The sequence below is a fragment of the Hemiscyllium ocellatum genome, chromosome 28 (assembly GCF_020745735.1).
Source record: "Hemiscyllium ocellatum isolate sHemOce1 chromosome 28, sHemOce1.pat.X.cur, whole genome shotgun sequence".
Taxonomy (NCBI): domain Eukaryota; kingdom Metazoa; phylum Chordata; class Chondrichthyes; order Orectolobiformes; family Hemiscylliidae; genus Hemiscyllium; species Hemiscyllium ocellatum.
The window spans coordinates 58,249-81,831 of NC_083428.1; the positions used below are offsets into that span (position 1 = coordinate 58,249).

The 23,583-nt window shown below is 44.0% G+C and overlaps 1 protein-coding gene across 1 annotated transcript in view; it reads right to left on the reverse strand.

Annotated features, from left to right (window-relative positions):
* Window positions 1-9,259, reverse strand: part of LOC132829115 (gamma-interferon-inducible lysosomal thiol reductase-like) — a 62,137-nt gene extending 52,878 nt beyond the window's left edge. Inside the window, exons 1-2 of the mRNA XM_060846438.1 lie at window positions 9,194-9,259; window positions 6,870-7,046 (exon numbers count right to left, since the gene is read on the reverse strand). Of these exons, the coding sequence (XP_060702421.1) occupies window positions 6,870-7,043 (174 nt within the window). The 5' untranslated portion in view covers window positions 7,044-7,046; window positions 9,194-9,259. The remainder of the gene's footprint in view (window positions 1-6,869; window positions 7,047-9,193) is intronic.
* Between the last annotated feature and the right edge of the window lie 14,324 nt (window positions 9,260-23,583).

A 23,583-nucleotide genomic window follows, 5' to 3' on the forward strand; every position in this document is an offset into this window, starting at 1 on the left:
ACAACGGGCCATCATTTATCAGCAGAGAATCTGAATATTTCCTAAAGTCTAATGGCATTCAGCATGTAAGGACAGCTTTGTACCGTTCGTTGTCCAATGGTCCAGCAGAAAGAGCAATCCAAACTTTGAAGGCAGCCTTAAACAAACAGCCAAGAGTATCAATCGATACTAAACTTTCAGGTTCCTATTTGATTATCAGACCATCCTAAAGCAACTACAGGGATAGCTCCAGTCGAGTTGTTAATGGGGATAAGACTCTGTATCAGATTAAATCTGATCTTCCTGGATGGAAAAGGGGGTTAGGTGAAACAGCATCAGGGATACCAATCCTGGATAAAAGACTCCTTGAAGGGAGAGAGGCAGCTTACTTCAGGGGATGAAGTTTGGTGCCAAACGCACAGAAATAACCTTGCATGGGTAAGTGGCATGGGTAAGTGGCATGGTTGATAATGAGGTCAGGTCCCATGACATACAAAGTTCGGGTAGGCAAGACGGTTCTGAACATGTACCACATGAAAGCTGTAAACTCACAAATGGAGAAAGAGCAAAACATACCCATCCCTTCAGAACAGCCAGAAAGTCTATCACCATCCATGGGTTCTGCTGCTCCATCAAGCTCTGAAGAAACCTCTGAGTCTGAGATAGACACAGTGGATGCCGCAACCTCAATGCCTTTACCACCCAAAGAAGAGGATGAATTTCTTCTGAGACACTCTGGGTGCAAGAGGCAGTTTACGTTCCTGTATACACTGCCCGTACCTGAAGCTGAATCAAAGGGAACAGATCCAGTGCGAACATAGCCCAGGAGATGTAACAAGTAAAAGAACAGGTCTACATCCTTAGAATTAGAGGGGGAGGGATGTAGTGATTGTAATAATGTCAGCCAGGTGGACCTCATATAACAGGAATTCCCTGCTTGAGGCTGTTAATCTGGTCCAATCAGAGAGCCCTGGCTGACAGATATAAACACAAGTATCTCCCCAGTGGAGGGCTCTCTACGCAGGAGTCCTCCCCCTTTCTCTCGGGGATCTGGGGTGGAGGGTGCTGCACGCAGCAGTCCCCTGCAACCGCAGATTGCGGTGGTTCACGGACTCCCAGCCCAACTGCTTGTTCTGTGGCGCTGTGGAGTCCGTGGACCATGTGTATGTTGGGTGTGGGCGTTTGCACTCCCTTTTTGATTTTCTGAAAAACCTTCTCCTCTGCTTTTGGTTGCACTTCAGTCCCACGCTCCTGATCTTCGGGCACCCGTGCGGAGGAGGGAGGGCAGGTCTGAAGACCTCCTCGTGGGTCTGCTCCTGGGCCTGGCCAAACTGGCCATAAACAGGTCCAGGCAGCGGGCCGTGGAGGGGGTCGTTAGGGCCGACTGCCTGCCCCTCTTCCGCGGTACGTTAGGGCCCGGGTGTCCTTGGAGAAGGAGCACGCGGTGTCCACCAACACCCTGGAGTTGTTCAGGGAGAGGTGGGCGCCGCAGGGAGTGGAGTGCATCATTTCCCCCTCCAACTCTATTTTGATTTAGTCCCTGCCCTCCCCTTCACTGTTTGATCACACAGCATTGCCCTTTGATGTGAAGGGCACTGCTCGTCACAGGCCACTCGGGTGTTTTCCTACTTTTCCTGGTGGTGGAAATTAAATAAAGATTTGTGCACTTTATGTCTCTCACTGTGTCTCACAGCTGCACACACACACCATGGGTGCTGGAAAAAAAATAAGCACTACCGCAGTTAGGCGGTAGTGTGGGGGTTAATTTAAAAAAAAAACTCGGGATTGTTCACACAGCATAAAAAGATAAACACAAGTATCTCCCCAGTGGAGGGCTCTCTACGCGGGAGTCCTCCCCCTTTCTCTCGGGGATCTGGGGTGGAAGGTGCTGCACGCAGCAGTCCCCTGCAACCGCAGATTGCGGTGGTTCATGGAATCCCAGCCCAACTGCTTGTTCTGTGGTGCTGTGGAGTCCGTGGACCATGTGTATATTGGGTGTGGGCGTTTGCACTCCCTCTTTGATTTTCTAAAAAAACCTTCTCCTCTGTTTTTGGTTGCACGCTCCTGATCTTCGGGCACCCAGTGCGGAGGAGGGGGGCAGGTCTGAAGACCTCCTCGTGGGTCTGCTCCTGGGCCTGGCCAAACTGGCCATAAACAGGTCCAGGCAGCGGGCCGTGGAGGGGGTCGTTAGGGCCGACTGCCTGCCCCTCTTCCGCGGTTACGTTAGGCCCGGGTGTCCTTGGAGAAGGAGCACGCGGTGTCCACCAACACCCTGGAGTTGTTCAGGGAGAGGTGGGCGCCGCAGGGAGTGGAGTGCATCATTTCCCCCTCCAACTCTATTTTGATTTAGTCCCTGCCCTCCCCTTCACTGTTTTGATCACACAGCATTGCCCTTTGATGTGAAGGGCACTGCTCGTCACAGGCCGCTCGGGTGTTTTCCTACTTTTCCTAAAAAAAACCAAACAAACAGGAGTGTTTGATGTGAAGGGCACTGCTTGTCACTGGCCACTCGGGTGTTTTCCTATTTTCCTGGTGGTGGATATTGAATAAAGATTTGTACATTTTGTGTCTGTCACTGTGTCTCACACCTGCACACACACACTATGGGTGCTGGGGGAAAAAAAAGCACTACCGCAGTTAGGCGGTAGTAGATAGGAAAAAAAAAATAAATAAACAGGGGAAAAAAAAAATAAACACAAGTATCTCCCCAGTGGAGGGCTCTCTATGCGGGAGTCCTCCCCCTTTCTCTCGGGGATCTGGGGTGGAAGGTGCTGCACGCAGCAGTCCCCTGCAACCGCAGATTGCGGTGGTTCATGGAATCCCAGCCCAACTGCTTGTTCTGTGGTGCTGTGGAGTCCGTGGACCATGTGTATATTGGGTGTGGGCGTTTGCACTCCCTCTTTGATTTTCTAAAAAAACCTTCTCCTCTGTTTTTGGTTGCACGCTCCTGATCTTCAGGCACCCAGTGCAGAGGAGGGAGGGCAGGTCTGAAGACCTCCTCGTGGGTCTGCTCCTGGGCCTGGCCAAACTGGCCATAAACAGGTCCAGGCAGCGGGCCGTGGAGGGGGTCGTTAGGGCTGACTGCCTGCCCCTCTTCCGCGGTGACGTTGGGGCCCGGGTGTCCTTGGAGAAGGAGCACGCGGTGTCCACCAACACCCTGGAGTTGTTCAGGGAGAGGTGGGCGCCACAGGGAGTGGAGTGCATCATTTCCCCCTCCAACTCTATTTTGATTTAGTCCCTGCCCTCCCCTTCACTGTTTGATCACACAGCATTGCCCTTTGATGTGAAGGGCACTGCTTGTCACTGGCCACTCGTGTGTTTTCCTATCTTCCTGGTGGTGGAAATTGAATAAAGATTCGTACACCTTGTGTCTCTCACTGTGTCTCACACCTGCACACACACACCATGGGTGCTGGGGAAAAAATAAGCACTACCGCAGTTAGGTGGTTGTGTGGGGGTTAAAAAAAAACACAAGTGTCTCCCCAGTGGAGGGCTCTCTATGCGGGAGTCCTCCCCCTTTCTCTTGGGGATCTGGGGGTGGAGGGTGCCACACACAGTGGTCCCCTGCAACCGCAGATTGTGGTGGTTCACGGACTCCCAGCCCAACTGCTTGTTCTGTGGCACTGTAGAGTCCGTGGACCATGTGTATATTGGGTGTGGGCATTTGCACTCCCTTTTTGATTTTCTTAAAAACCTCCGCTTCTGCTTTTGGTTGCACTTCAGTCCCACACTCCTGATCTTTGGGCACCTGGTACGGAGGAGGCAGGGCAGGTCTGAAGACCTCCTCGTGGGTCTGCTCCTGGGCCTGGCCAAACTGGTCATAAACAGGTCCAGGCAGCGGGCTGTGGAGGGGGTCGTTAGGGCCGACTGCATGCTCCTCTTCCTCGGTTACGTTAGATTCCGGGTGTCCTTGGAGAAGGAGCATGCGGTCTCCACCAACACCCTGGAGTTGTTCAGGGAGAGGTGGGCGCCACAGGGAGTGGAGTGCATTATTTCCCCCTCCAATTCTATTTTGATTTAATCCCTGCCCTCCCCCTCACTGTTTGATCACACAGCATTGCCCTTTGATGTGAAGGGCACTGCTTGTCACTGGCCACTCGGGTGTTTCCTTTCTTCCTGGTGGTGGAAATTTGAATACAGATTCGTGCACCTTGTGTCTTTCACTGTGTCTCACACCTGCACGCACACAACATGGGTGCTAGGGAAAAATAAGCACGACCACAGTTAGGTGGTAGTGTGGGGGTAAAAACGGGGTAAAAAAAGAGAGTAGGAGTGTAAAAAAAAGAAAAAAACAGAAAAAAAATAAACACAAGTGTCTGCTCAGGCGTGCGGTGGAATCCCGTCTGCACTCACCCCAGCCCGGATGGAATTTCACATTGGCCTCAAAGTCCTGTACTTCCCCCGGGAACCGGTGCCCCACAACCTGAGAACTTTAGCTTTGTCCCTTTAAGGACATAAAAAGGAGGGTCCTGTATCGACTGCTGCTGCACACCGTCCACTTCTTCTCCCTCATCCACCATCCGGACACGCCTTGGCGTGCCCATTTGCCACTGAGCGGTGGGGATCCCCAGTAGAGGGCTCTCTACGTGGGAGTCCTCTCCCTTTCTCTCGGGGATCTGGGGTGGAGGGTGCTGCATGCAGCGGTCCCCTGCAACCGCAGATTGCGGTGGTTCATGGACTCCCAGCCCAACTGCTTGTTCTGTGGTGCTGTGGAGTCCGTGGACCATGTGTATATTGGGTGTGGGCATTTGCACTCCCTTTTTGATTTACTCAAAAGCCTACTTCTCTGTTTTTGGTTGCACTTCAGTCCCACACTCCTGATCTTTGGACACCCAGAACGGAAGGGAGAAAGCAGGTCTGAAGACCTCCTCGTGGGTCTGTTCCTGGGCCTGGCCAAACTGGTCATAAACAGGTCCAGGCAGTGAGCCGTGGAGGGGGTCGTTAGGGCCGACTGCCTGCCCCTCTTCCGCGGTTACATTAGAGCCCGGGTGTCCTTGGAGAAGGAGCATGCGGTATCCAACAACATCCTGGATTTGTTCAGGGAGAGGTGGGTGCTGCAGGGAGTGGAGTGCATTATTTCCCCGTCCAATTCTATTTTGATTTAACCCCTGCCTTCCCTTTCACTGTTTGATCACACAGCATTGCCCTTTGATGGGAAGGGCACTGCTTGTCATTGGGCAGTTGGGTGTTTCCTATCTTCCTGGTGGTGGAAACTGAATAAAATTCGTGCACCTTGTGTCTCACTGTGTCTCACACCTGCACACACGCAATATGGGTGCAGGGGGGGAAAATAAGCACTACAGCAGTTAGGCGGCAGTGTGGGGGGTAATTAAAAAAAAACCACAAGGGTCACAGGTCCTGTTCACTCTGAAAGCTGGGTCTGGGGGAGCCAGACCAGTATTACATACAATGCATGTGTAAATGAAGAGGAACTTGGTGACAGGATACTGGCCACTGTGAGCTATTTCACCTTCTAAATTTGTTTGTCATTTTCCTGCTTTCTATCATCAGCTTTATTTCCTTTCAATTTGAGCAACCCTCAGGTTTGCATTCCTCTGACAAACTTAAATCTAATCACGCATCCAGAAAAAATCTTATTCTTGTAGCAATGTTAGAGTTGTATTCTATAGCAATGACCAATACTTTGCCAGCAACAGAGGGAAAACTCAAACCAGTCTTGGATGGTCTCTGGTTGGTCAGCTCCAGCCAATGTGTATTATTTGGCATAAAATCAACATCAAACTTTGGATATAAATGGTATAGCAAGGATTGATGACGCGACATCTGTTAATAATGTGAAGTTAATAAAGAAAATCATAAGATGATATTAACAGATTTCAGGAGAACATGGAAAGACTGATGAAATGGGCATCGATGTAGCTGAACCTTAATATGATTTAATACGAAATTACATGTTCTCAAAGGAAGCAAAATATGATACAATTAGAAACTAAACAGTGCAAAACCTTAAAGGAGGTGTCAGAGTAGAAACCTGGAGTTGTGTGTGCAGGCATGTTTGAAGGTGGTCTTGCAAATTGAAGGTTGTTAAAGAACTAATGTCAAAAGCTTGCAATTTTATATATTAGTAAAAGCAATTACAGAATAAAGGAAATTAAAGTCAATTTCTATAAGACACTGGTAAGTATCCATTGATAATATTGCATTCACACTGGAAAAAGATGAGAAGAGGAAATTTAATTGCAGTGTTCAGAACCATAGGGTTTTTTAAAAAATATTTTCTCCTATATCCTCCATTTCCGGTGCAAGAGAGTTTGTAATCACAGAACACAATTTAAAGCAATCGACAAGGATTCTGACAGGAAATGATAAGAGTTCTTTACAAACAGTGAGTTATTGTATTCTGGAAAGTGCTACCTGACCTGATATTGAATCAGTTGGAATATTCAATTGAGAAATGAATAACTACTTGACAAAGGAGATCTGCAGAATGATCAGTGATGGTGCATAGAATTGGAGTGATCAGACTGATCATCAATGGGACAGTACAAGCACAAAAATTCTATGGTGGAATAGTTTCTGATTAGATCCCAGTTTGTAGCTCACCACAAGACCCTCATCAACCCAAACCCTACCCAGAACAGGTTAATTCCTCTGATTAAATTCCAACCTTTAATTTACACTCGGTCGTCCATATTTCTTTGTTTTGTGGTTCATTACTTTCTGACAGACTTTTATAAAGAAATACAGAAAGGTTTACATCACAGAAGGAATCCTGGCTGGCTGGAAAACAGTTAAACAATTTAATTAAACCCTCCAATTCCTGTTGATTATGTGGTCTCGAGTGTAACATGAGTTCTTGATCTTCACCTCCCTCTGGTTGAAAATCAATACTCCTTAAACTTTTACAGTGAATACATTGTGATTTATACCTTGGCATTGCCAAATGGAATCAGCAAGATATTCATAGCTCCTTCCAGTCTGAACCAAGTTGGACAGAGTTGGTTGCTCATGAAATTACGGCAGTCTGGGCAGAGAGTCTCGTAGAAAAGGCCGAGCTGCACAGGCGCACGTGACCTGGTTTCAGCAGCTATACACCTGCCCATAACCTACAGACAGCAAAAGACAAAGACTTAATGAGATTTTGCATTGGTGTTTATAAGAGGTGGGATAAACTTCACACATAAACAACTTATGACCTGGTCCTGATATATCTTGGACCTCAACCACCAGGACTGGGGGGTAACAGTAACACTTAAATGGCAGATTATGAAAAGTAACAAAACATTTCTGATTTCATTGGTGCACAAGTCATGAATACAATAACAACCAGCAAAATGTCAATCCACTCACAGCCCAAAGAAACAGGACAATTGTCAACTCCACATGAAGCTTCATCCTGACAGTCTGGTCCAAATTCTGACCTCTATGTGTTTGGTGTCTGTTTAAATACTGGCAATGATTACTTCACAGTTACTGATAGAAACCACATTAACCCTGAAATAATTCCAGTCAAAATGCTCGAGCCTGATGACACACTGAGATGACAGCAGGGTAGTGGCCAGATCACTGGGCTACTAATCCTGAATTCCTCAAGCTAACATTTGGGAACATCTTTCTCCTTGTAGATGGTGACTTGTGAATTCAAATAAAAAACAAAGTCTGGAATTAAAAGCTAGTCCAATGATGGGAATGAAGCCATTGCAAACTGTTGTCAAAATAAATGTGACTCACTAATGCCTTTCAGGGAAGGCAATCTGCTCTTCTTACATGGTCTGACCCACGAGTGACTCCATACCTACAGCAACATGGTTGACTCTTAAGTGCTGTCTGGGCAATAAAGTCACATCCCATAACAAAAAAGAATTCTTTAAGATGGTACATTCAGTTGGTTAAAACAGAGATTTTATGGTTTGTCAGGTGGCAGCAAAGGAGGAGAAAGTGGGGACTGCAGATGCTGGAGATCAGAGTCGAAGAGTGTGGTGCTGGAAAAGCACAGCCAGTCAGACAGCATCCGGGGAGCAGGAGAGTTGACGTTTCAAACATTAGCCCTTCATCAGGAACCATTTGAGGGAGAGGCACTGTGTCCACTACTTTCCCATCTATGTGGCAATTTTACCACATATGGGATCTGTCAAGGAGCCCAGTCACCCGTAGACCTGTAATTAATAATCAATGATTGCTTAAGGACCTCCTCATGCTGCAGGGTTTTTATCTACGACTGAGGAGAGTCACCCTCCATCCCGAATGGAGAACTTTGAGTAGACTGCTGGCCAGGTAATGATTAGAGTGACTTCCTGTTTCAGCACTTCTTTCCACCCGGGCACCTTCAATATGTATCCATCCATAGGATTTCCCCTATCGTAGACCTGTCATTCTTCCACTTGGAACCCTCTGTTGGGTTGGGTCAGACTGACTTCTGAGAGGCTTCAGCCTTTGCCTGGACTTCTGGTTCCTCATGTTCACCCAGAAGGTGGTACTATTGTCACGGGTGCTATTGGAACAGCAGAGCAGTTCCTGAAGGCAGCAGCTTCCCCAGATTAAAGTGGGAAGTGGATGCCAGCAAGTCATTGGCTTTGTTCTGGGATTAGTATGAACTCCCTTTTTCTTCTCCAACTGCTCTGCAGACCCCCAAAGGTCATGTGTGGCAGTGAATGGGGAAGCCATGTGTGCATGTGTAATAGCGATTGGCATGGGCAGACTGTCAAAGCTTAGTGAGGATGTTAGCCTCCAGCGTAATGTGCAGATGACAGCAAAGATAGGAGATGCTCGGGAAAGAAATGTTTAATCTTCCTTAAATATGCAGAATATATAAAGAATTATAAAATGTTTACAGAAAGGAAGCAGGTTACTCTGCCTCTTTAACCATTAAAATACAGGTCTCTCTTTATATCCAGAAGTGCTCTAATATAACTGAATTGTTTTTTTACCACCACCAAAGCACCTGTATCACTTTCCATCTATTGTCCACCATCAACAAATCAACCATGTTTCTAATTCATTAATTTACATGCTCAGTAAGCAAGGACTGAGTGTCATACAGTGTTGGTGTCCCAAGTCCAGGATCAAGTCCTACCTGCACTCAAGGTGTGTAATAACCTAAATAGGTTAACTGTAAAGCCTGTCCAGAGTAATAATTATTCTGCCTCCATACTGTTTATGCATCACATAAGCATTCACCATCCAATCAGAGTAATCTTCTATTTCTTTCTCCCATGTACCTTTATATAGTGTTTCCTTAAATGCATAAACATACTTGATCCAATATTAATCAGACTTGTCCCAGCTCTTCACTGTAGACAGACAGAAGGCTGGAAGAACACAGCAAGGCGGGCAGCACACACTGTGGCAGCAACTTTCACATTCTCTCCACACTCTGGCTGAAGATGTTTCTCCTGAATGCTCAATGGGCTTGAAGTGCAGAGTAAAAGCTTCAAACTGGTCATCTTCCATCAGTACTGATGCAAAACATCACAAGGTTGTTGACTCTGGAAGAGATTATGCTGTGTTCAGTCTTGTGTTAAACTCAACAGTGTAAACAATTACAAATGCATTAAGTAAAAAGATATTCTTACCAATAGCCTAGGATCAACTCTCTCTCATACCCTACCCATGACAACTTCTTCCAAAATCTGCTCCGTGATAACAGACTGCCTGCCTCACTTTTATGGCCATTAGCTCTGAACTTGTGCAGCCATTTTAAAGACCCTTTCAGCTTCTCATTTCGAGAGAAAAGAACTTCATGTTGCCCAACCTTCCCAAATAATTGGTTTTGTTCAGTTCTGATCTTATCCCTGTGAACATTTCAAACAACTTTTTCTAACACTTGCATATCCTTTTTGTGATAAGAACTGTGCATGACATTGCAAATGAGGTCTATCCATGTAACAGATGAAAGACCCATGTTGGAGAAGAGATAGCAAAATGAGTCACGTCGTGGCACCTATAGATTTGAAAATAAATTTGATGAAATGTCTTTTTTATGAAAATCTCAGGCTTTTGGTTTAACAGAAAATACAGCAGCTTGGAAGGGAATTTGCCTAAGGCACAGGAACCATTGGGAGCAATGTGTATCTGCTGAAAGAAACCACTGCATTAATACTAAGATTGCTTTGACAGCAACTTGGAAAGGTTCTTGCAGATGGTGGTGTTCCAATAGATCTGTCACCTTATTAAAAATCTTTAATAACAATAAACTTGTTAAGTTTTTAACACCAGCATCAATTTGTACTGAAAAAGTTATTTTAAAAAAGAGAAGAAAAGACTCGAGATCTAAAAATAAACTAATGACCTTTATTTTACATAAAGATGTGAAATACACATGCGACTCACCATGGGCTGCTTTCCTTGCACTCACTGTGGTTCATGACCATTATTCCATCAATGGTCTCATTGGAGGTCGGCCTCTTGAGCTGAATCTTTTAACCCCACCCACTCACCACTTCTTCTGGTCTCTGGCCTCTCAATACACTTCTCATTTCAATGCTCACTTTGGAAATTATAATTCTACTTGCAGCAAACCTTCCTTCAAGCATCTTTTTCTACTTGTACGTGGTATTCCCACTTCAAACACATGCCCAGATGTACTCACTTAGACTCTTACTCAGGCAAAGTGTCTCTCACACAGTCTGTGCTTGTTACTGACCCACAACCTTCCCGTCGAGAAGGACAAGGAAAGTCGTTACATGGGAACATTACCTAGTTCTCCTCTAAGACAGTCACCATCCTGACTTGGAAATATATCAGTATTCCCTTAGCGTCGCCAGGTCGAAATCCCAGAACTCATTTCTCAACAGGATTGTGGATGCACACAAAGTGATTGGGTATTGTTTTTTGATTTTTTTGCATGGATTATAGATATTACTGACTAGACAAGTATTTATTTTTCATTCTTAATACACACGAGCTTTGACATTTAAAGAAGACATTGGTACTTTCCTGAGAAGTGACTTTTGTTTCAAAGCTCAAAATGTAGAATCACTGTGGCTAGAACTAAGAAACTGCACGAGACAGAAAACATTGGTTGAAGTAAGACCATAAAACCATGACATATGGGAGCAGAATTAGGCCATTTGACCCACTGAATCTGCTCCACCAAATAATCATGGTCGATATGTTTCTCACCCTATTGTCCTGCCTTCTCCCCAGAACCCTTGATCTGCTTACCAGTCAACAACCTATCTACCGCCATCTTAAGTACACTCAGTAACTTTTCCACCTCGGCTCTCTGTAGCAATGAGTTCCACAAGCTAACTACTCTGTAGCTGATGAAATTCCTCATCTCAGTTCTAAAGGGTTATCCTTCATTCTGAGTCTATGACCTCAGGTCCTAGTCTCTCCTAATACTGGAAACATCTTCTTCACGTCTACCCTGTCCAGACCTCTCAGTATTCTTTAAGTGTCGATGAGATTCCCCCCCACCCCCTCATCCTTTTAAACTCCATTGAGTACAGAGCCAGAATCTTCAACTACTCCTCATATGACAAGCCCTTCCTTCCCAGATTCATTCTTGTAAATTTCTTCTGGAATGTCTCTAACACCAGCACATCCTTCCTTAGATATGGGGTCCAAACCTAATCTCAATATTTCAAATACTGTCTGACCAGGGCCTTATACAGCCTCAGCAATACATCTCTGTTCTTGTATTTTAGTCCTCTGGAAATGAATGCTAATATTGCATTTGCCTTCTTAACTGCCAACTGAATTTGCATGTTAACCTTAAGAGAATCCTGAACTAGGACTCTTCAGTCCCTCAGTGCTTCCGATTTCTGAAGTCCTTCCCTACTTAGAGAGTAGTCTGCATATAACCTCACACTTCCCCACCTTGTACTCCATCTGCCACTTCTTTGCCCACTCTCTCAGCCTGTCCAAGTCTTTCTGCAGCCTCCCCATTTCCTCAACACTACTTGTCTCTCCACTTACCTTTATATCATCTGCAAAATTAGTACTATGCCCTCAGTTCCTTCATCCAGTTCGTTAATATACAATGTGAATAGATGTGGTCCTATCACAGACCCTTGTAGAACTTCACTGGTCACCAGCTAACATCCTGAAAAAGACTCCTTTACTCGCTGCCTTCTGCAAGTCAGCCAACCTTCTATCCATGACAGCACCTTGTCTGTAACACCATGGGCTCTTATCCTAATTAGCAAACTCCTGTGTTGAACCTTGTCAGAGGTCTTCTGGAAATCCAAAAAGATCCCACCCTCTGATTAACTTGCTTGTCACCTCCTTAAAGAATTCTAACAGATTTGTGATGCATGACCTCCCCTTGATGAAGCTGTAGGGTGTAAGTTTACTCACTAAGCTGTAGGTTTGATATCCCGACGTTTCATTACCTGGCTAGGTAACATCATCAGTGGTGACCTCCAAGTGAAGCGAAGCTGTTGTCTCCTGCTTTCTATTTATATGTTTGTCCTGGATGAGGTTCCTGGGGTTTGTGGTGATGTCATATCCTGTTTGTTTTCTGAGGTGTTGATAGACAGTATCTAGATCTATGTGTTTGTTTATGGTGTTGTGGTTGGAGTGCCAGGCCTCTAGGAATTCTCTGGCATGTCTTTGCTTAGCCTGTCCCAGGATAGATGTGTTGTCCCAGTCGAAATGGTGGGTTTTTTTTCCTCCATGTGTAGGGCTACAAGGGAGAGATGGTCGTGTCTTTTTGTGGCTAGCTGGTGTTCGTGTATCTTGGTGGCTAACTTTCTTCCTGTTTGTCCTACATAGTGTTTGTGGCAGTCCTTGCAAGGAATTTTGTAGATGACGTTGGTTTTGTCCATGGGTTGTACTGGGTCATTTAAGTTTGTTAGTTTTTGTTTGAGAGTGTTGGTAGGTTTGTGTGCTACTAGGATTCCGAGGGGTCTTACTAGTCTGGCTGTCATTTCTGAAACTTCTTTGATGTATGGTAAGGTGGTTAGGGTTTCTGGTTGTGTTTGGACTGCTTGTCATGGTTTGTTCTTGAAGAATCTGTGGACTGTATTTTTTGAGTATCCGTTCTTCTTGAATACATTGTATAGGTGGTTCTCCTGTTTTCCGAAATTCGTCTGTGCTGCAATGTGATGTGGCTCATTGGAATAGTGTTCTGATACAGCTTCGTTTGTGTGTGCTGGGATGGTTGCTGGTGTAGTTAAGTATTTGGTCAGTGCTTGTCGGTTTTCTGTATGCACAGGTTTGTAGTTCTCCGTTGTCCTTTCTTTCGACTGTGATGTCCAGGAATGCAAGTTTGTTGTCAGTTTCTTCCTCCTTGGTGAACTTTATGCCTGTGAAGGTGTTGTTGATGATGTTAAATGTCTTTTCTATCTTGTTTCATTTTGTGATGTCAAAGGTGTACTGACTCAACCCCATTTTACCATGCAGCAAACAGCAATTAGTGGTATGCCTAATAAGGGTAACAGAGTTTAAGTGTGGCTATTTTACCTGTAAATGGACTGGATAAAACCACTCACTTATCAATACTGTGAAGGACAAATGAGAATGTATGAGAGATGATTTTTTTTCAGCAGAACATTAGGGAACCAAGCAGGCATGAACTATTTTAGTTCTGGTAATGCACATCATACAACAAATTGATTAATAATGTTGTTGTAAAACAGCCTTTAGGAAACAGTGACCATAATATGACAGAATTATACACAAAACCTAGGGCCTAAAATTAAACAAAAGAAATAGAGAAGGTATGAAGAGCAAGTTGGCAATAGTGGATCGGGAAACTGCACTAAAGGATTTGACAGCCAGCAAGTAATGGTTCACATTTGAAGAATTATTACATAGTTTATAGCGGGACCACGCTCCTTTAATATGCAAAAACATAGCAAGAAAATGTTCCAACCATGGCTGACATGGAAATCAATAATCATAATAGTCAATGGAAAAGCCTATTTTGTCAAAATATAGGTAAGCCTATTGGAGAACTTAAAAATTTTGTAAAGAGGACTGAAAATTGATAAGATATGGAAAATAGACAGACAGTAAACTAATGAGAAACATAAAACCAGCGGCTTTCTTCATCTAACTCATCTCTTCTCAGCTCCTTTTTAATGTGACAAGTGTGTCATTAAAATACTTTCTTGCACGCAAAACAAAATTCTGACACTTCTGTCTGGCTTGTTCTTTAAACAGTTTTAAAACATTCAGTCTTCCCTAATCCCACTCAAATTGGAATTTATTTCATTGTTTTGGGGCTAGGAAAAATAACTCCTGTGTTTTCTTTCTTTGCATTATCTTGTAACTCACAAAATAGTTAATTTAAATCATGATTTAAACTGAATTCTGATTTCTGAAAATCCACTGTGATGGGTGTTGTTAACTCCAGTGCAGGTTAGCTCCAGTGCAGGTTAACTCTAGTGCTGGTTAACTCTAGTGCTGATTAACTCCAGTGCATGTTAACTCTAGTGCAGGTTAACTTTAGTGCTGGTTAACTGTAGTGCTGATTAACTCTAGTGCTGGTTAACTCCAGTGCTGCCTCAACACTTTCTGTGAATGAAGCAGATTTAAAAAGAGTCTGCCACTGTCTCCAAGTCTCAATTAATATCCACCCACCTGGTCTTCCAATTAATATCCACCCACCTGGTCTTCCAAAGTGCATCACTGCTCACTTTTCATGGTTTACTTCGATCTGCCATTTATAACCCACTGCAATCTAAGATCTTCCTCCTTATTGTCAAGGACCTGGCCAACATTTGTGTCATCCGCAAATTTTCTTATCCCTCCCATATTCCCACCTACATTTAAGTAATAGGCAGCAGAAATGATATTGAATCTACATTTATCCCAATTGAAGACTGAAATATGAAGAAATTACTTCTCTCAATGGGCTGTGAGTCTTTGGATCACCTTGCCACAGAGAGATGTGGGGACAGATTCTTTTTGTGTATTTAAGGCCGAGATAGGCACATTCATGATCAGTTGGGGAATCAAAGGTCACAGGGAAAATGGCAGGAAAGCAGATGCAGGGAATGTTGGAACAGCCATGATCCTATTGAATGGCGAAACAAGCTCGAGGAGTAAAACAGCCTAAATCTGGTTCTATTTCTTATGGTCTTATTTATGAATATCACAAACAATAAGTGACCCAGCAATGATGCCTGTGGCATGCTACTGGACACTGGTCTCCAGTCACAAACAACCTTCTACCACATTCTCAGCCTCCTGCCACTAAATCAATTTTAGATTCAACTTGCCAAGTTACCCTGGATTACATGTATATTTACCTTCTTTAGCAGTTTCCCATGCGGGACTTTGTCAAAGGCCTTGTTGAAATCCATTTAGATTAGATTACTTACAGTGTGAAAACAGGCCCTTTGGCCCAACAAGTCCACACCGACCCACCGAAGCGCAACCCACCCATACCCCTACATTTACCCCTTACCTAACACTACGGGCAATTTAGCTTGGCCAATTCACCTGACCCGCACATCTTTGGACTGTGGGAGGAAACCGGAGCACCCGGAGGAAACCCACGCAGACACGGGGAGAACGTGCAAACTCCACACAGTCAGTCGCCTGAGTCGGGAATTGAACCCGGGTCTCAGGCGCTGTGAGGCAGCAGTGCTAACCACTGTGCCACCGTGCCGCCCATAACTACCACTGATTTGTTAAAAGGATATTGACAAATTGCACTGGCTGATGGAAACACAGAACTATCAGATTTTATAAAATTATGCTGTGTGAAATGAAAATTGTGCCAGCAAATTTTCAATGATTAACCAACAAGGTCATTGAAGGATGAGGCAACTGTTTTGTGTACTTTGACAATTTGGTTGCACTCAGTTAAACCTGGGAGGAACACTTTACACACTTGACAGAAATTGTTTGAACATTTAAAACACTTGACAATAATTGTTTGAACAGTTACAAAAAAGCAATTGGTCTGAAACATAATTAACCCAAGCAAAAGTGAGTTAATTAGGTCACATTGTGGGACATCGCCTGTTAGCACCGAAAGAAGTAAAAAGAAGTTTTCCAGTGCTTATGACAAAACAATAAATTTTGTTGTATATCAATATGGATGGCTTACTATGAATGCTTGTTCCAAATTTCAGCATTGCAGTGGCTCCTTTGACAAGTTTGTTAAAGAAAGGCAAGGAATTTGAATGGACAGAGGAATGCCAGCTTGAAAGTTGTAATGACCACTACAGTGAGCTTAATACAACAAAGCACCTTCAGCCACTTTTACTGCCTGTTAAACAGTAATTCTTCTTTTATTCATTCACAGGATGTAGCTTTTGCTGACTGGGTGAACATTTATTGGCCAAACCTAGCTATCCTTGGATATAACTGAGGGCTGTACTAGGCTATTTCAGAGAGTCAAACACATTGAGTCTGGAGTCGAACATTGGTCAGACCAGATAAAAACAATGACTGCAGATGCTGGAAACCAGATTCTGGATCAGTGGTGCTGGAAGAGCACAGCAATTCAGGCAGCATCCGAAGTGCAGCGAAATTGACGTTTCGGGCAAAAGCCCGTCATCAGGAATAAAGGCAGTGAGCCTGAAGCGTGGAGAGATAAGCTAGAGGAGGGTGGGAGTGGTGAGAAAGTAGCATAGAGTACAATGGGTGAGTGGGGGGAGGAGATGAAGGTGATAGGTCAGGGAGGAGAGGGTGGAGTGGATAGGTGGAAAAGGAGATAGGCAGGTCGGACAAGTCCGGACAAGTCATGGGGACAGTGCTGAGCTGGAAGTTTGGAACTGGGGTGAGGTGGGGGAAGGGGAAATGAGGAAACTGTTGAAGTCCACATTGATGCCCTGGGGTTGAAGTGTTCTGAGGCAGAAGATGAGGCGTTCTTGCCCCCGGCGTCTGGTGGTGAGGGAGCGGCGGTGAAGGAGGCCCAGGACCTTCATGTCCTAGGCAGAGTGGGACGGGGAGTTGAAATGTTGGGCCACAGGGTGGTGTGGTTGATTGGTGCGGGTGTCCTGGAGATGCCCACACCTCCTCCCTCACCTTTATCCAAGGCCCTAAAGGAGCCTTCCACATCCATCAAAGTTTTACCTGCACATCCACTAATATCATTTATTGTATCCGTTGCTCCCGATTCGGTCTCCTCTACATTGGGGAGACTGGGCGCCTCCTAGCAGAGCGCTTTCGGGAACATCTCCATTTTGTGTTGTTGCAGCATGGCATCACGCTCTGAATCCCAATCTCTCTCCCAATAAAACCTAACACGCTGTATGCCTTCTTACCAACAGTATCACCTTGGGTGGCAACTTTTAGGGATCTGTGTACATGGACACCAAGATCCCTCTGCACATCCACACTACCAAGAATCTTTCCATTGATCCAGTACTCTGCCTTCCTGTTATTCTTCCCAAAGCGTATCACCTCACATTTAGCTGCATTGAATTCCATTTGCTACCTTGCAGTCCAATTCTGCAGTTTATCCAAGTCCCCCTGCAACATTCTCCTACACTGTCCACCATTCCACCGACTTTAGTGTCATCTGCAAACTTACTAACCCATCCACCTATGCCTGCATCCAAGTAGTTAATAAAAATGATAAACAGCAATGGTCCCAAACCAGATCCTTGTGGAACACCGCTAGTAACCAGACTCCAGGCTAAGTATTTTCCATCAAACACCACTCGCTGCCTTCTTACAGAAAGCCAGTTTCTAATCAAAACTGCTAAATCAGCTTCAATCCCATGCCTCTGCATTTTCTCCAACAACCTACCATGTGGAACCTTATCAAAGACTTTACTGAAATCTGTGTACACCACATCAACTGCCCTACCCTCATCCACACACTTGGTCACCTTCTCAAAAAACTCAATGAGGTTTGTGAGACACAACCTGCCCTTGACGAAACCATGTTGACTATCTGAAATCAAATTGTTGCTGCTGGATGATTATAAATGATTATAAATCCTATCTCTTATAATCCTGCACAAAACTTTTCCGACAATATACGTAAGGCTCACAAGTCTATAATTACCTGGGTCATCTCTACTGCCCTTCTTGAACAAGGGCACAACATTGCAATTCTACAGTCCTCTGGTACTAAACCTGTAGACAATGACGACTCAAAGATCAAGGCCAAACATTCCGCCATCTCCTTCCTTGCTTCCTAGAGTATTCTTGGAAAAATCGCATCTGGCCCAGGGGACTTATCTACTTTCACACCTTCTAGAATTGATAACACCTCCTCCTTACTAACCTCAATCCTTTCAAGTCAAATAGCCCATATCTCAGTCTTCTCCTCTACAATATTCTCCTTTTTCTGAGTGAAAACAGATGAGAAATATTCATTCAGCATCTCTCCAATCTCTACAGGGTCCACACACAACTTCCCACTTCTGTCTTTGACTGGCCCTATTCCTACCCTCATCATTCTTTTATTCCTCAAAGTTCTTCTATGGAGTTTTTCTTTATTCTATCTGCTGAAGACTGCTCATATCCTCTCCTTGCTCTTCTTAACTGTCTCTTTAAATCCTTTCTAGCTACTCTGTAACACTCCATCGCCTAATCTGAACCATCTTGCCTCAATGTCACATAAGCCACCCTCTTTCGCTTAACAAGAGATACAATTTCTTTAGTAAACCATGGTTTCCTTACCTTATCACTTCCTCCCTGCCTGACAGGTACATACCTATCAAAGACATGCAATATCTGTTCCTTAAACCTACTCCACATTTCGATTGTCCCCATCCCCTACCTTTTGCTGCCCCGTCAATGGTAAGGTCCTGGGGATTGTTGCTGAACAAAGAGACCTTGGAGTGCAGGTTCATAGTTCCTTGAAAGTGGAATACCAGGTAGTTAGGATAGTGAGGAAGGTGTTTGGTACACTTGCCTTTATTGGTCAGTGCATTGAGTATAGGAGTTGGGAGATCATGTTGTGGATGTACAGGACATTAGTCAGGCCACTTTTCGAATACTGAATACAATTCTGGTCTCCCTGCTATAGGATGTTGTTAAATTCAAAAGTTTTCAGAAAAGCTTTACAAGGATGTTGTCAAGATTGGAAGGTTTGAGCTATAAGGAGATGATGAATAGGCTGGGGCTTTTTTCCTAAGAGGCTGAGATGTAACCTTATATAAAATCATGAGGGGCATGGACAGGGTGAATAGTTAAGGTCTATTCTCCAAGGTAGGGGAGTCCAAAACTAGATGGCAAAGGTTTAAGGTGAGAGGGGAAAGATTTAGAAGCAATCTAAGGAGCCACTTTTTCGCGCAGACAGTGGTCGATGTATGGAATGAGCTCCAGAGGAAGTGGTGCAGACCGACACAATTACAACATTTAAAAGGCACCTGGGTGGGTACATGAATAGGAAGAGTTTAGAGGGATATGGGCCAAATGCTGGTAAGTGGGACTACATTAACTTAGGATATCTGGTCTGCATGGATCAGTTGGACCAAAGGATCTGTATAGTTATATGGCTCTACAATTCTAAATGCAGCTTTATTTGTTTGTTCTTTCTTTGCTTTTTCTGTTGTTTAATACAAGTTACCATGAAAACTGTTTGAAGGCTTTACAACATGTGATGTTCCCACATTCAGCAAAGACAAGTTGTTACGCTACCCTGGGCTTTAGGGAAAGACCCCTTCCTGATGAAGGGTTTTTGCTTGAAACGTCGATTTTCCTGCTGTGCTTTTCCAGCACTACTCTAATCTTGACCCTAATCTCCATCGTCTGCAGTACCCACTTCTGCCTCGCTGGAAAAAGCAGTGAGACTAATGATAGGTAGTCTTTGTCAGTGCCTTATAGAACATAGAACATAGAAAGATACAGCGCAGTACAGGCCCTTCGGCCCTCGATGTTGCGCCGACCGAATCCTACCTAACCTACACTAGCCCAATAACTTCCAAATGCCTATCCAATGCCCGCTTAAATGACCATAAAGAAGGAGAGTTCACCACTGCTACTGGCAGGGCATTCCATGAACTCACAACCCGCTGTGTAAAGAATCTACCCCTAACATCTGTCCTATACCTACCACCCCTTAATTTAAAGCTGTGTCCCCTAGTAACACCTGACTCCATTAGCGGTAAAAGGTTCTCAGTGTCTACCCTATCTAAACCCCTAATCATCTTATACACCTCTATCAAATCTCCCCTAAACCTTCTCTTCTCCAATGAGAACAGCCTCAAGTGCCTCAGCCTTTCCTCATAAGATTTTCCTACCATTCCAGGCAACATCCTGGTAAACCTCCTCTGCACTCGTTCCAATGCCTCCACATCCTTCCTATAGTATGGCGACCAAAACTGCACACAATACTCCAGATGAGGCCGCACCAGAGTCTTATACAGTTGCAACATGACCTCAGGACTCCGGAACTCAATTCCTCTACCAATAAAGCCCAGTACACCATATGCCTTCCTCACAGCACTATTTACCTGGGTGGCAACTTTCAGAGATCTGTGTACATGGACACCAAGATCCCTCTGCTCATCCACACTACCAAGTAGCCTACCATTAGCCCAGTAATCCATCTTCTTGTTACTCCTACCAAAGTGAATGACTTCACACTTAGCTACATTGAATTCCATTTGCCACATTTCTGCCCAGCTCTGCAACTTATCTATATCCCGCTGTAACCTACCACTTCCTTCCTCACTATCCACAACTCCACCGACTTTTGTGTCATCCGCAAACTTGCTTACCCAGCTTTCAAGCCCTTCCTCTAGATCATTTATAAAGATAACAAAAAGCAATGGTCCCAAAACAGATCCTTGTGGTACACTGCTAGTAACTGCACTCCAAGATGAACATAGTCCATCAACTACTACCCTCTGTCTCCTTCCAGCCAGCCAATTCCTAATCCAAACCTCTAATGTATCCTCAATGCCATACCTCCGTAGTTTTTGCATTAGCCTACCATGGGGAACCTTATCGAACGCCTTACTAAAATCCATATACACAACATCTACTGCTTTACCCTCGTCCACTTCCTTAGTCACTTTCTCAAAGAACTCAATTAGGTTTGTGAGGCACGACCTGCCCTTCACAAAACCATGCTGGCTATCCTTGATCACGTTATTCCTATCCAGATGTTCATAAATCTTATCCCTTACCATTCTCTCTAAGACTTTGCCCACCACTGAAGTCAGACTCACTGGCCTATAGTTACTAGGGCTATCCCTACTCCCTTTCTTGAACAAGGGGACCACATTCGCTATCCTCCAGTCCTCTGGTACTATTCTCGTTGACAATGACGACATAAAAATCCAGGCCAATGGCTCTGCTATCTCCTCCCTAGCTTCCCATAGGATCCTAGGGTAAATGCCATCAGGCCCAGGAGACTTATCTATTTTCATCCTCTCCAATATTCCCAGAACCTCTTCCCTGCATATTTTCTTCTTGTAGCCAGAGCTACACTGACAGTTGATTAGACAGGTGATGATTTAAGATAGCAATACATTCACAGATGTGATATCTTATTTACAAGGAAGTGTCATCCATGTCACCGGTGTTTTTCTTTTTCACTTACACCCCACGTCCACTATTAAGACCTGGCAGTGATTGAACTGGTGCACAGTAGGATGTTACAATGTTCACGGTTTAAATTAATTATTCATTTATGTCTTTCTAAGTATTGTCGCTGCTTAATCTCACCGCTTCTCCAAATTGTCAGATGTTTGTCTAACGTCCAGCACTAGGCAACACTGAAGTACCTGTGATTGCAACATATCTATATATTGGGAGCTTTAATAACTGTCTGTTGAATATTTCAATATCATGCTGCTCACATCTCGTTCTTATGTTGCAAGAACTCACATAAGGGATACAGTGTCAGATACAAATTGCCTGTGGAAGGCAAAGCCCACACTACAGCAGCAACACACCAATCAAAACACAGTTTCAACATTTTGTTAACTATCACTTCCCAGTGATTTTCCTGAGTTATTTTCAACTATTCCATTTCCCGATTTATAGCTGTTTCTGGAATGATACCTGTACCTTCTATAGTCAAACTTCTATCGTCAAACAGATGTAAATTATCTGTTCAGTTTTGGGCTATCTGCTTACTTTCCATTATTAATTTACACACTCACTTTTTATTGGACCAGTGATCACTTGATTAATTTTCTTTTAATATCTAAAAAAAACTTATACTGTCAGTCTTTATATTTCTAACTAGCCTTATCTTGTGCTCCAATATTTTCTCCAAATCATTCTTCACTTTTCTTATTCTGTCTAATCTTCTGACCCACTATTTATCATTTGATGTTAAGGTTGATACTAGCTTTAACCTTGCAAGTTAATCACAGATGGTGGACCATCCCTTGGAAATTTTCTTAGATATTCAAATGTATCTATTCTGCGTATTCTGAAATATGCCCTTAAACGTCTGCCACTTTATCATGTGTGGTCTATCCTTTACCCTGAGTTGCCAATTCACTTTAGCCATCTCTGCTTTCATGCTTCAAAATTGACATAATTTAAGTTTAGAAATATAAAATGTTTGCCTTCATTGGAGATTACATTCTTGCAAATGTCCTTCATATTAAACTGACATTGTTTCACTGCTAGAAGCAACTGGATAATTTACAGATTATATAAGCACAGATTTTTGTAAGTATTTTAGCAGCAAAATCTGGGCCTCTGTACTTTTTAAATTCATTTGTGGGATGTGGGCCTCCCAGGCTGGGCCAGTATTTATTGCCCGTCCCAGTCGCCTTTGAGAGGGTGGGGTGAACTATCTTCTTGAACTGATCAGTCCAGGTGTTATAGTTGATCCACAATGCCCTTAGGAGGGAGTTGCAGGATTTAGACCCAGTGACACTGAAGGAACTGTGATATATTTCCCTATCAGGATGGCAAGTAGCTTGGAGGGAACTTGCAGCACCATCTTCCAGTTTCCTTCTGGATGAAAGTGGTCATAGGTTTGAAAGGTTCTGTTGAAGAATCTTTGGCAAATCTTGTGAATCTTGTAGATAGCAATACTGCTATTATTGAGTGTTGGTGATGGAGATAGTGAATGTTTGCAAACATGGTGCTAATGAAGCACACTGCTTTGCCCTGGATGGTGTCAAGCTTCTGGAGTGTTGTTGGAGATACACCCATCCAGGCAAGTGGGGAGTATTCCATCACACTTCTGACTTGTGTCATGTAGATGACCTATGGCTTTGAGGATTCAGAAGGTGAGTTACTTGCTGCAGTGTTTCTAGCCACTGTATTTATATGGCTCATCCAGTTTAGTTTTGGGTTAATGGTAGCCCCCTGATGTTGACAGTGGGGGATTCAGCAGTGATAATGCTGGTGAATGTCAAGGGGCAATGGTTAGATTCTCTTGTTGCAGATGGCCATTGCCTTTCATTTGTGTGGCATGAATGTATTTTCTTCATTATTCAAATAGCACAAGTCTTAGTGATAATCTGTTCAGTCATCTTACCCAAGAAATGTGCTGAGTTATTTTAGCAGTTATAAAGCTTGTAACACAGGAGATGTAAGTAACTGTCTATTAATAGGGTGTCCTTGCTTTCTAAGCTATTAGGAACTTTTCAAATGTCCTTCCCCTAACCTTACTGCAATCACAATTACTTGAGTTGATCAGCCGCAGTCTAAAAAATTACCGTAGTCTGTTTTAGGCTGGCTCAGTGACACAAGGTTTGAATATAACTCATTGTAACTTGCATCTGATGAGCTGATTCAGGCTGTACCTGTATTCAATAAAATGAATATTGATTATGCTTAAGATTGGAGGCTGTCTCAGTCATGATC